General features: G+C 32.6%; 1 protein-coding gene across 5 annotated transcripts in view; it reads right to left on the bottom strand.

Annotated features, from left to right (window-relative positions):
• LOC116773175 (hypoxia-inducible factor 1-alpha) overlaps positions 1-14,969 on the bottom strand; it is a 57,605-nt gene that overhangs the window by 2,586 nt on the left and 40,050 nt on the right. For 4 of the 5 annotated variants that reach the window (XM_061528570.1, XM_061528568.1, XM_061528571.1 and 1 more), the window contains exons 8-11: positions 3,021-3,310; positions 2,742-2,947; positions 2,370-2,670; positions 2,158-2,300 (exon numbers count right to left, since the gene is read on the bottom strand). In XM_061528570.1, the coding sequence (XP_061384554.1) occupies positions 2,158-2,300; positions 2,370-2,670; positions 2,742-2,947; positions 3,021-3,310 (940 nt within the window). The remainder of the gene's footprint in view (positions 1-2,157; positions 2,301-2,369; positions 2,671-2,741; positions 2,948-3,020; positions 3,311-14,969) is intronic. The other variant, XM_032665577.2, reaches the window with a different exon arrangement.

Here is a 14,969-nt window from a genome sequence, read left to right as displayed (position 1 = left end):
GTTCATTGACCTACGGTCTGTATGATGTAAGTTTGTCGATAATTTCTCCGAATCTCATATAATTATACATCCGAAGGCCAACAGCTCGAACGAGAAAAACAAAAAAAAATTTAAAGCCGTTCCGTGCGCAGGCGCTGCATTCTAAAAACGATTCTGAATAATTTAATTTACTATAATTCATATAACACGATAAATTATGACCATCGGAAAGTGTTTGAACCGGTCGTGATACTGAGACTTAACTCCTTTTATTACTATCAAAGACCTTTCATAGTAACAGTCTCGTAGATATTTTTTTCGTGCCCGAAATAAATAATTTCAAAGATCTTTCGTTAAAAACTATCCATGTGTTATTTTGCAGGCTCACGTAATGTTTAAAATATCACTCGACTCTTGAATCTTAATTAATGAAATCGGAAACTCTGTTCCTTAATTATAAATTTAATAATAATTATTATTCTATATGAAAGTAAATAAATTCCGAGTGGTGATTTAAGAGCCGATCAATTTCATTTTGCTTTAAACCATTCTCGTTTGTCAAGTTTAAAAAATAAACAAATTTTAGATACCTTCCTCTGAATAATATATAACTAGCATTTATTATATATTTTTTATATTATATTTTATACAATCATAATCATCAGCCTATCGATTTCAAACTTATAACTTGATTATAAGTCCAGGTTTCCTCGCGATGTTTTCCTACGCCGCTTGTCAACAGTAATATTAAAGTATTTCTGATAAATTTTGATCGTATAACATATATTACCCGAAGACGTAATAAACAAACTGATCACGTTATAATAAAGATTAAAACGCGGAAATAGTATAGAAATATAAGCTGATAGTTGGTACACACATAATCAGTTTGATAATTCCTATTATATATATCAACTCAGATATTAATTCATACATAATACGTATGAATTAAATGAAATACATTTAAATCAATGTATTGTTATGTATGAAAAAATTATACCTTCATATAAGTTTAGTTTAATTCCAACCAGCCAAAGCTAATACAGGATGAGGGAAAAGGGGGTGGGGGGGGGGTTGAGATAAATAAAATCAATGTGCACCATAAAATGATGTGATCTCAATAATTTTAATCAGAACACATTCATGCTTATTCGTTTTCATCACGTTTCTACATTAAGACTTTACACCTAAACAACAGCTTCAACTCCTCTACATCAGTTACGACTGTATATACTATAAGATATCAAACATCCTGTACATCGAGTATTCCGCAGCTATAATAGAAACACAATATCTGTTCACAAATTTATATAATAAATACTTTTCTCGCTAAAACTTTTACATAAAATTTATAAACCACAACAGAAACAGCTACACCGTCACTAAGTTGTACTTCGTATGATTTGGCAGTGACAACGGTCAAACTAATGTCAGTTTGATGCGAAACGTCGAACAACTTGCAAACTACCCGCGCTAAATAAACTATGAATGTCAATAACAGCATACCATCCGTACAGTTTATGTATAAAATGTAATAACAACATTATTAAAATACAAAAAAAAAAAACACGTAACCATAAATAAATAGAGCAATCGCAAAAACATATGTCTAATTATAAACCATTATCTCAAAAAGGATTCGACACTTCGAAAATTATTTATAGCCACAGAGATATGTATATTTATATTGTATACCTAAAACTAGGGTAGGAGTAGAACAAACCTATTTATATAGTCTGTGTACACGAGATTAAAAGTCCTTTAATATAGAGCCGGGGACAATTACGTTGCCACTAGATGTTATTGTCACAGATGTAGAATAATGGACGCGGTTATATCACATTAAACGACGCCACGATACAAGAGAGGGGGGGTTCGGGTTCAGAGTCGTTATTATCACAGTAATATGGCGGAGACACACCGGCCGGTTATGTATTGCAGCGGCCGACCTAACACCGTCCTGTGAATTGGTGACGTCAAAACACTTGCGTGATTTTAATAGGACATTGATAATTGATGTTATGATAATTAAGCAACACTGCCAATATATATCCGTGCGTACGATGAACCGATAGTCTGTCACGAGGCTAATGTATCTCTGTCTTAAGCTTTCAGTTTATGCCGCGGCCGACTTTGGACTATACAGATGTAGCCCGCGTCGACATCACAACCGCTCACCAGGAGGTTCATAAGGACGCTTGAGGTCTGATTCGTTGTCGGTGACGGACTACGCTTCACGCGTTTCGCTGAAGGCTCTTCGTCTTTGGTCAAAACACGCTTAACACCAGTGTCCCATGTTGATATCTTGCTTGGAATAAGACCTGGAATGATTGTTGTCATTGAGATTTTTCGTATTAATTTTGTTAATTTATTATGATTTGAATTCTGACCTTGATCTGAATATATATTTGTGATGAGATCTTGCGGTCGTGGCCCGGTCGGTGGCGCTGCTAGTAAGCGCTGCAACGCTGGTGCGGGGCTTTGAACTTCAGTCGGTTGAGGTCTAGCCTGACACACGTTGTCAGGCAGAGCCCCCCACATAACTGCTGGCTCCAGAAGGGGAAGCTCATCAGTAGTGGGAATGAATGGTGAATGTCCATCGTCGATGTCATTCTCAGACTTGTTACTATCAAACGCATCCAAAGACAACTCGTTCAGAAGCGACGACTGTTCGCACGATGATTCGGTTTCCTAAAAGAGCCAAATATATTCAAACGATCCGTTTCTCTATCTATAACATCGCCATATCAAAGATACTGCACCTGTGGCTCTGGGGACGAGAGTAAGGAATCCGCTATCAACGAATCTACTGGTGATCCACTAGTCAGGTCGTCACCAAGTAGACTGCAATAATTGTCACTTAAAATGAATTCGTCAAACATGTCAAAAGGGCTGTTCTCTAAAGGAATGCAAGCATCTCCAGCCGTCGGCGCCAAATGTGTGAGGTCCTCCGGCTCGTCTTTAAGCACTGAAAAATTTATATCAGCGTTGCAAAAGAAAATTTATTAATGAGTAATTTCACTAAAGCAAGCAATGAGTACCTAAGCTTTTGCAGTTCGTTTGCCACTCACTTGTAAGTCCCTCGTCAGGAGAGAACATGAGAAATCCTTTATTCATTTCCTTCTTTCTGGGTGCAAATATAAGTTCAGTAACGGGTACAGGGCGCTCTTCTTCTGGAAGGACAGCGGCCACTATAGCACCGTTAGATGGTTCAGTGGCCACACAAATCTGTGCTGGATTAGCTTCTGGTATAGTCGGAGCCACGGCAGGCTTCAAGTCTGCGTGCTGCACTTGGTGTGCAGCGAACACCTCATCTTTGCACTCGATACCGCTGTGAACAAATCAAACACAACATAGATGTGGCACTAAAACTGAACACATTTCATATACAACATGGTCTACAGATCGCGATTATTAATAACAATATGTGTAAGAACGTCTTGCATACCTATGGTGTTAATTACATTTGCAGGTAAGCGAATGTTTGGAGTTAAACAATGTGTGTGACATTGCAACAAGGTACCAATGTCGCTGATACAGATATGTGCGGTCGAGTAATGAGCCAACAATACCTCAAGGCCGCTCTTTAAACGAAAGATCATCTAATCTATTCAGTCATCAATTAAAGTTTTTTTCCATTGAGTTAAATTGTTTTTTATTCAACGGAAGATGAATGTAGCGAATATTCATTAAGTTAAATGTATTGTTTGTAACAGACGTTAGACTTAACGGAATAAACCTTCCGTAATAAAGATTTAATCATTATACATGACTGTTTATATAAAATTGGTTCAAGTGCGCCATTAACTAGAAAATGTCATTCTGATGAGATAACCTAGGGTATGTTTCTGAGGGATACATTTACGTCAATTGAATACAAGACGACGAGACCGACTATGGACATACGATAACAATTATGTTGATTAGGAAAGGGTTCATGTTATAATTAACCTAACAGATATTATAAATGCTGTGTGTGATGGAAATGTTACACTCATTATACAGATAGTGGCAACGTTACGCAACATACCAAACAGTTGTTTTCATAAACATTAAAATATGTCAACATAGCATCTTAAAATAATACCAAAAATTACCGCTATAGAATTCTGTTATTAGAGAACTTAACAATAATGATGTAATTCGAAGGTTAACAAAAAACTTCAATTGAACGAAACACAAATAAGAGTATGTTAGGTCATTTCATTTACTCGAGATAGTTTTGAAAGTGAATACGCTAGAATGGGATAGCCGTATTGGATGGTGGGCTGTTTAAGAGAGAGGCATATATTGTAGTAACAGTAACCTTGCTCTCTCACCCCCTGCCGAAAACCTCCCCATGTTATCTTTATTTCAAGGCGGCCATTCACAAGGATTGTAGTGAAATCGAATGCGTGCGCGCGCAAGAAACCACGAGGCAACTGTTATATCGATCGCCGGCATCACTTAGATTACCGACTGTCTGACCATTTTATATACAAAGCTCCCACTTCTTGAACGATTCACTCATAAATAACCTGACAACATTCTGTCTAAACGTAGAAGTCGAACGAACTTTTGAATATCTTTCCGCCTTAATGTCACAGATAATAAAGTCGTCGAATGTTAAGGAAGGTCCTATGATGCTGTGCTGGCCGTGACCTTGACAGTGATACAGTTCAATGGGCAGCTCAACTCAACATTATGTACTCCATTGAAAGAGTTTCATTTGCAGCGAAATGTTTTATAAAAATAAAATAGCATATATGTAAATTGCTATTCCAAGAAAATACTTTATAATATTCAGTTATTAAGTACGATGATTATAAGATGCATTTTAAATTAGAATTTATTCCGATTACTCACTTTTTGTTTAAAAAAAAAACATTCTTAGAGATACGGCACGAATATTACGTAGTTTTGTAGAAATTATACAATTACTGAATGTCTCAATTTTGAATTCGATTTACTATGTTACTGTACTACTGTGTACTGTATACAGGAAAATTAATGGCTTAAATCGAATAATATTGATCGAGCATAAATTGTTTAATATAACATGTTATGATATATAAGACATATGTTAAGAGGAACGCCGGGAGTCTGCGGTGTACCAGACAATATACTATCATGATAAATATTTACGTTTCAGTTTCAAGGTCGCTTGATAAGTTATACCATTGTAATAGGAAGACGTTACAAGTGCCCTAGTATTAGTGTGTATACGAAGTGTTAAACGAAATGCGACACTATTGTTATCAAATATATATATTTTAATGTCGATTCATAACAAGATTATCGACCCACTGTTAACTGACCATTTAACTATATCACATAGAGAACTGGTCGCAATTTTATTGGCTGAGCAATATGTTCAATAGTATTCTAGTTTAGAAGATCAAGAATCGCACAGCCAATGGCGTGGCTGTGATCGGCGCGGGAGTCAAGGCCAGTCGCTGGCGTGGTTATGTAACTATCGTCTGAGGACAGCGGGGGAACGCTTCAGATAATTTTAGCGCATCTCAAAAACAACACCAGCTTCATTTACAGAATGCAAACGCAGCGTTCAGAACGTTATAACCGATGACACTCATTGTATGGAAATAGCTTTACTGAGGCAGATACAAACTAGAATTAAAGATAAAATACGTATCAGATTGCAATTTACGATAAGCGATGAAATAAATATGAATCGAATTGTCGGAACACTTTTATGTGTATCTGTACTATAGACGTTATTTAATATAGAATCAAGATATTTGTATCGTAAATGCGAAGACGAAAACACATTTTATTAGCATTCTACCGTCTATATAACTTTTATATTCAATTGATATGTTTTGTTAACACTAGTGTCACATTCACGTCAATCACTGTACACTCACATATAATATCACTTTGATCTTACCATTTTGTTTATTAAGTTGTTGTTAAACTGTTACGGACGCCGGTTGGTTATGAGAAGCCAACAGCTGATCGGAACTGAATTTACAAAGCAAATGTTAGCGTGTACGCTTGCGACGAAGTCTGTGGCGCGAATGATAGATCGTATGACGGCGCACACCAACCGCGTGACTCGTTCAACCTGAACTACGATTAACTGGTCGTGCAACGAACACTACTATGATAAATACGATGAGAGGTTTTGAGAACATGAATACGTTCAGTAAGAAACGTTAACACAGAAGTTAAGACCGATCACGTACCAATTAACACGACATCATTGCCCGACGTGTGATTCTCACTCATAATAGTTTGTGTTATTGTTATATAGTTGATAAGTATTGCAACAATACTCCTGAAATGACCTCGATAAGCGATTATTCAAAATAAGATAATGTCCACTATGTAGTAAACTTATTGAATATAATGACAATTTAACATTATTTATAATAACATGAAAATATACATTGAGTCAATGAACTTTTAAAATTCGGGAATTATTATTCCTTAAATTGTGACACGAAATTAACCTAATATACGAATGCTATAATTTACAACGAATGTGCTCGTAAAGTATGTACGCATTTTTATTTTTAACTTATTTCTTATAGTTGCTAAATACAATATTATTGTTGAATTACAGTTAATCGCGTTGTATTTGCATACATTATTCCATACAATAATAGCTGATCTACATATTTATGGCTCTATATTATTTTACTGCATTTCTGTATATGGTGAGTACTGTTATGTAGATAAAGGTATAAAAAGTAATCTTTATAAGATGTTGTAACAAGTAGTAATCTGTATAAAGACATTGTATGGAACATTTAAACATGGTTATGCATTTAGTATAACTGTTTGGGAAATAGAAAAAATGCAAAAATATTTCAATGTTTTATGTCAATAAATCTGCTATAGTCTATACTGATATAAGATACTCGTCGATCAAGCCGCGTTGTTCCACAATTTAGCCGCGTAACGTGATCTTAACGCTAATGGACCCTGGCGTACTTAATGGAAATATATCCTAGTAGATATTTCATAGTTATAATGAAGAGGTAAGAATAATATACATTAATTATGATGCAACGACACGAAGCAAGCATGAACTGATACTATGGACTTCATTAAAAAAGTTAGACTTTATAAGATGTCTCAAAAATGTAAGTACATACCATTAATATTCAGATTATTCCAATAGGTCTTAATACAAGGACGGTATAATTTTTATTACGCTTCTCGTGTACTTATTCTGTATTAGAGGTATTCTCAGCTAGGCGGAAACACAACTGGCGGTCCGACTATTGTCTGGTGTGGGTGAGCGCTATTACAAATTGCACAGTGTTTTAGAAGTTAATATCTACCTGGATGACGAAATATCTTTCGATTGATGGATGCGGTTTAAATGTACATTGAGTTTTTTTTTGTTATTATAATATATTATGAATGGACTACATCAGAATACAGGTGAATTACGTACTTTATATTCATTCGTATTCGCATTAAGTTATATGGAAATATAACTATTTGTTTATACTTAGCTCGCAATTTGTACTTGGTAACTAATTGTATGTGTCTTGTAAGGCTCGATTTACTTACAAAATGTTTTATAACCGTCAGACAATATATTTTTATTACCAGTTTTAGTTTCGCTTACATTGATTTTTTTATATAGAATCTTGAAATTCGATATTTTTATAGGTTTCTTCAATAGACTAGGCTGACATTTTGTAAACATATTTAGGTCGGACAATGCATGGTTAAGTGTGATGTCATTTTAAACCCGAGATAACGGGCTTGTTATTTCTAATATATGCCCACAATATAGGTATCAGATGAAATGTTGAGAATGATACGAATAAACCTTGAAAGCCTTCGACCATTATTTGGCTATTCTATCATTGTCACCGAATATTCGGCGTATTGGATACGAGTCGTTTCAAGTCCAATACATATGAAAATTTTCCGCAACCGTCAATCAAACTCGCCAGTCAGTCATATATAAGTCTCTAACCCATTTGTTGCGTGAAATGTATCGGTTTAAATTTATTTTATAAATAATAAAACATTTTCATCATAGTTTTCTAAGTAATGAAACCACTAGTTGGAGCAATAACTTAGAATAGTTGAATGAATTCTTAAAGCCAGAACATGATATTGCACTACAGACATCCATTGCATAATACAGGATCCGTTTCGCGAGCAAACCATTATGCCAATAGGGCCGGGTCGTTGACCTCACAGCACCCTCGTTTTCAACTTGCTCCGAGTCTGTACGTGACCGAGGCAACGTCCGATAATCTTGAATTACATCACCTGTGCTGCAAATTCGTCATTTTGATTAACGGAATTAGTATCAAATAGACAAATGACTCAATAATTCATTCTTGTTGGGTATTTTCCTCCATATAATATTTGATTACTGGCCATTTTCAGTCTATTCATAATTTGTAGATTGTGTGTGGTGTAACTAGACTTAAAATTTTACTTATTTATTTATAGGTACTGCAGTTGTTTTGCGCAACCTTTTGATATGAGCATCATAATTTGCAATGTTGCACGCCTTAAAGTCATTTTTCATGTTCACTATAATTTCCTAGTTGTATGTTGAAAATGTTAATTTTAAGACCCGTTAACCGTCATTAGCGGTAATCATTTCAGGAATATGAAGTAATTGAAGGAGTGTTCTTTTGATAGAATAAAAAAAAATCCGAGGAGCTCTCACGTAATTTTATTTATATGTAATAAAACTATATATATATTCAACTATAAGCTAAGTTCATAATACATAAATGCGTTTCATTTCGTAAAGCTTACGTGACCTACCACACGAATTCCTTGGAATTCGATGGTACACAAAGAGCTCAGGAAATAGCTCTCTCCATTAGATTATTTATCAAATATATCACCGGAAGCCGGGTGTATGCTCTGAATGAGAATCAACGAAAATAACAACAGTTTAAATACATCATATTAAATATTGAGACAGAGTTTAACATGTTACAAATTTAAATTAAAATGTTCTTCCACTTCACTCTGGAATTGCTACAGGCCGTAACATTTAAACAATTCCGTGACGGATCGTACTTGATACATAACGGATGCCATCGGTTTGGATAATAACTGAACGATTCTGATTGATGACCCTCGTCAAGAGACTGTCATGCAACCAGAGATATTACTGTACTAGATTAAAAACTGTTTTAATTTACATACTATCAATTATTCCAAGATAAGATTATGTTTACTTGTCATTTAATAAGTTTCAATTGGTTTGATTTATGAAAAACTATATATAAGGATTTTTTTTTATATTAGTGAGATCTATTTGGTCAATAAACGATAAATCATTAATGCAAATTAATTAAACTTTATTAAATATATTTAGCATAGCGTGTTATCATTGTCTTATATAGTGGATTAAATACTGGTCTAGCATACGACTGAGCCAAGTAACGTAAGAGTTCAATACGTTTATAAATGCTTCTAGTTAGTTTAAATTAAAAAAAAAACGAGGTTGCCTTCATAATAAAAATAAAAATAATTTAAGAGTGCATTATTAATTCAAATGTAGACGTAATTCTGTGAAATGTTATTATATATTCAGCATCTAACTCGCCGCAAGCGAACGTCGACCGCGCCAGAGCACGCCCACGCATTTTACAATGTGAAACGAAAATGCAACTTTCCACTGGTGAATGACCTGGGGGGGTTGCATTCTAGACTACACAGCTATAGTTATCCTACAGATATATTATGGCTCACATCTAGATTCAACCAATTCAAACTATGCTAGTTTAAAAATGTTTTATAAAAGTAACAATGTCATAGAATTTAAATTGTAATTTTTTTCTTTCAATATTCATGAGAAACCTGTCACAATGAACCGATATCGAATGTATTATTCATAAAGCTGTAATAAAATTATATTTTAATAAGTAATTTAAGTGGAACAGAGTATTATGGGCAATGAATAATAGACATTAAGATGATTTACAACTATGTCATACAAAATATGAAACAAAACGGAAACAATGAAATATATAAAAATTGTACTAGTAAGCTCTGATGTAATAGATATTAATAATTAAATAAACGATACTATAATAATAGGATATATTTAGTACCACTTAACGTTAATTGAATATAAAAGTATATACACTTATATAACGAAGATTAATTAATTATTAAAACAAGTCGTCTGGATGTTATAAATATCTAATAATAACTTATTGGCCCGCAGTCTCAAATACTATAAACACGATCACATGTATTGCATTGACCCACATATGTGAAAGTAAACGCTAAGCGTTACACTGCAGGTGTGTGCAGTGTGGGGTCATTTGCTGCAATACTACAATACTTTTAAAACATACCTTACAATTTAATTGTACGTACAAATGTTAGCGAGTTGAAGCTTAACTGAATTTGATTTAATTTTTTTCATTATTCCACAGTTATTGTGTTTACCGTTAAATTAAATAAATTGAGATTGTTTGGAGATTAAAAAAGAAGAGATTTTCATTTTAATTTTTACAGAACGATCGTTGTATAACGGATAGCTTCATTAAGAATGTTATGAATATTTACTGGCAGTAATTTAATATATTTTTCCTTGATAAGCGTTAGTTAATATGGAACTATGTCATTGAATGATAGCTTTCAAATGTCCATTGTCTTGAAGGTGGAGCAGATAAAAATCTTAAATGTTTAGAAAGCGCCTCGTATATACTTATATAGCGAACGATGTCGCTGCGAGTGCTGTGTACATATAAATTGAAATAAAATGTATAATATTTTTTAATATTATTGTTGTAAAAGGTATTTTAATTATACAGAGCGCCAACAATGCGTTACACTATTTAGTGGAGAGGTCTGCTAAGGTCGCCCACACTCGTTGGAATAATAATGCATTTGTGTAAAACGCGTCTGTTACCAGACCCTTTTTACTACGGTCATATATAAAAATGTATACGTAGCTATATAATGTATACGTACCCATTTTTTATATAATAATTACGTTACGTTTTTATCACATTTTAAATATATGCAATTCGTATGATACAGAAATAAATGATGATATGAAATTACAAATTTATTTATTTATTTGTATTTTAAGGACGTTGCTATTTATACATAAAGTTAATTAAAATATTATTATATTTAGCATCGGAACGTCAGTTAATAATTATGTATAAAAATAAAATTGTGTACAAAACAATACAAATAATAACGATCTGCAATATTATTTTATATTTTCTAATATTAAAAACAAACAATAAAATGTAACGATTACTTCATCAAGAGATTTAAATTAAAAAAAATAGTAGGAAGTATAATGCTTTTATTTCTTCAATAAATAAAGAATTAGATAAATTAATTATTTCTATAAATATTAATTAAAACATATATTTTTAATTATCTAACAATCGACTTAGCACGAATACCCGTCAGTGAGTGACGTGTGAAAATTTATACAAAATAAATCAAACGTTGGTTCCTATGTAATAATTATGCCTTTATTTTTGTAACAGAATGAAAAAAAATGTACTGTCTTGTCATTATAATAATTTCAATGACAGATATTTTTATATATTTTTCTTTGTTATTATATAAAATATAACAATGAGACATCATTTCAACAGCGTTCCGGTTTCCCTTTTTGTAGTTTGTACAAAGAAAAACCTTTGTTTAAAATATAAGATATGAAAAAGAATTCTATTCGATTCCTTACTATCATTTATATTATATATTGACTTCATGAAATATCTGTGTATCAATTTTTTTATTTCATTTGACGAATTTATGATAGGTTCTTTATAACCAGTGATTTATTTACTTTTGCATATAAAAATGCGTTGTTTATGAAATTCAAATATGTTAGGACTATTAAAAGGTCATATTAACTTGACATTGGTTTTATTAAGTCGGTTTTTATTCTTTACCGCCACACAGTCAAAAATATTTATAAGATATTGTCATAAGCTTATCGCGAATATTACACTAGTTTGTCCTCCGACAGCACCCAAAATAGCTACTTCCAATTTCCTGATTGTCAAACATTGAAGAAGATGAAGTATATGTGGCAGAATAATATTTAGTAGATTGAAATTCAAGGTCATTAAATATATAGAGGTGGTTTTATTATAAGGGAAAGTAAATTATGAAACTATTATATACAAAAGTAGTATTTAAATTTTAGTTGACCGTAAAAAATATCATATACAGAAGAAAAATAAATAAAAAATTCTGTATATAAAAAATGGTTAGAAATTAATCAAAATACAAATAGACAGATATATAGATAGATAGATAGACAAATAAAAATGTCCGTTCTATGAATTCTTTATCTCTATACCAGAGATGCAGCTCATAGCAACCATTGCAACGATAACCCGTGGCTCTAGCTGCATCTGGTGTCATGGACTCTTATCTCGCGTCAACACTGATAAGATAAATTTTCCGTATTCCTAACATAAATAACCTAACTATTATGGGATTCTGACGATTTTAGGGCGTTCAGTTTCCTTTAGGATTACAGACCAAATGACGTTTAGACGTAATTTACACAGGAAAATGTTAAATGGGAATCCAGGACAGCGCTGTAAACAATATTGTTAACAAACAAATAAGTTATATATATATAATATGGTTTATATAAAGGATTAGAACGCGGAAGCCTTGGCACATTATGTACAACGCATCAAGCCAAAGCGGCTGAATGTCACGAGTCCGATAGTTTGTCGGATTGACGATACTTTATCAGGAAATATTACAGACCCCGAAAACTTAGTAATTTATTTCCTTGAGCGAAAGTTCCTTGTCATGTAACATATTGGATTTTTTTTATACAGCCAGTGATAAAGAAAAACTTCCAAGTCAATGGTTCCATATATCTTTTAAATTTATAGTATTTGTTTTGGTTTATATATATATATATAATAAATTTTTATTTTTCCTGTCTCTGATGATATTTTCGACGGTAAACATTTTAATTAATTAAAATAATGTTAAAAATATTATTTTAATACATTGTTTTCAGTACCAACGATTTTTTTTTTACAAAATTAAGCACTCCATTAAACGTGTCGTTTTATTATAAATAAATGTCGTCACTGCCCGACTGTTTTATTCCAGAAGTTCTGAATTAAAACAAACAGCGGGGACTACATTTTTTTATTACTGTATCTACTTGGAGAGTCATAAGCATTACGTTAAGAGGAAAAAGCTATATAAAACTAATGTACGTATAGAACTGAAAGTGTTATTATTGTGACCGAAAACAACGTCAAGAGTCCAAAACTGGGTTCAAGGCCCTTAGAATCAATGCTGTAGTGGGTGATGGAGCGCCGAATGGAATCAACCTTGAACTTAACCACCCAAATAATACGCTACACTTCAATCGACCAGATATTTCAGGATAAGGATGTCAGATAATGTTAGTAATTATTATACAGCAATAAAATTTAGCTTATCCCATATATAAAGCTTAACTTTATAATGTAAGGATATAAAGATTATTTATACAACCTAAATATATATTTGGAGAGCGAAAGTCGTCGTCCCAAATACGTAGAGTTATTTTTAATTCCCTCCTGACGTCAGACATTTGGGTTACCGAAACCCGTATAATTTAATTATTTACTAAAAATAGATCCGTGGGTAGAGGGGAATGTCCATTCCTGAATCCGGTATTTAATGTGATATAGTTTCTTATAGGATGTAATGATTTGATAATTTAACTTTTCGTAAATTATCACTGCTTTGGAGTGGAACAGTGTGGTTAAAGTAAGTTTTATGGATAAATGTCTATTAAGGTTTGACATGAAAACAATAAAATGGAATTTTTCATTTCATATTATGTAGATTAATAAGAAAATTTCTATATTATTTACCTATAACAAGGGATCTACGAAGTTGTAGGAAAATTATCATAAAAGATAAAGATGTCTTAGCATGTCAGCAATATTTTTTTTTTATTTATTCGCTAGGAAGACTATATAATAATACGTCATGGAAAGTTGTGCTCTTCGACTTACAAAACGAGCGTTCAGAGTCAGATATAAGTAAAGAATATCGGACAAACTTTCAGTTCTCGAATGAAATTTATGTGACGGAGGATTGATAAAACTGTTATTTTAGATTAATTCTATATTATATCTGATAATTTACGTCCAGAGCGCAAAAGCTAAAAGAATTTTACTACACACAAAAACTCATTGTAGCTGCGATCGTAAGGCTTTAACGTCCGACCGGGAGTAAATGACGCAGTAAAAATATAATGAAATGCCAGCGACGTTTGGATGGAGCGAATGTTACAACGCAATCTTACAATTTAGTAATACAACGAAATTACTGAAGATTTACTTCTCAAATTATAATTTGTCATGTTATTCAAGTAAATTTACACGGTGCATGTTTTACAGGATGTATAGGGTAATATTTTTTTGTTAGACATACTAAAATAACATTTGATGCAGCTTAGTACTCGTTCACCGGTTATTTGTTTTGCTATTGATTTATTGATGTCATGTCGGTTTCCTACATAAGATTTTTTTACCGCTATCGGTAAATATAAAACTATTTTTCCCTATCTGTAAAAGCCTAGTTTTATTAAGAGCTCATGGACGTTCAAAGCCTAAAAATTATCTCAAACTAACATAACGATGAATGGACAAATCAAGATTAAAGGCAAAGGTGAGGATGCTAAGTCTACTTCGGATTTCCTGAAGCTTTCTGGAAAATAAAAAAAAAATTCTGGTTACCTTGCACCACACAATGTAGTGTGAAGCAACGAAAAATTAAAGGAGTGATTAATGTAAATTTAATTTTTGTCATAACAATTTTATTTGCACTTATAACTAACGATGATTCACGAATTTGAACGTTATAGAGATATTCATTAGATCGATTTGTTACAAAGTAATTTATTAATAGAATAATTGTAATAAACAGCTATTGTACACTAGTTTTTTATATGTATGTATGTATGAATATGAAATTTGTCCGAAACATGTATATCAATTGTATGAGTAAAGTCACACACACAGTAAATAAAATAAAAA

Source organism: Danaus plexippus (genome assembly GCF_018135715.1).
Source record: "Danaus plexippus chromosome 18 unlocalized genomic scaffold, MEX_DaPlex mxdp_20, whole genome shotgun sequence".
In the NCBI taxonomy this organism is placed as follows: domain Eukaryota; kingdom Metazoa; phylum Arthropoda; class Insecta; order Lepidoptera; family Nymphalidae; genus Danaus; species Danaus plexippus.
This window is presented reverse-complemented; position numbering and strand designations above follow the sequence as displayed.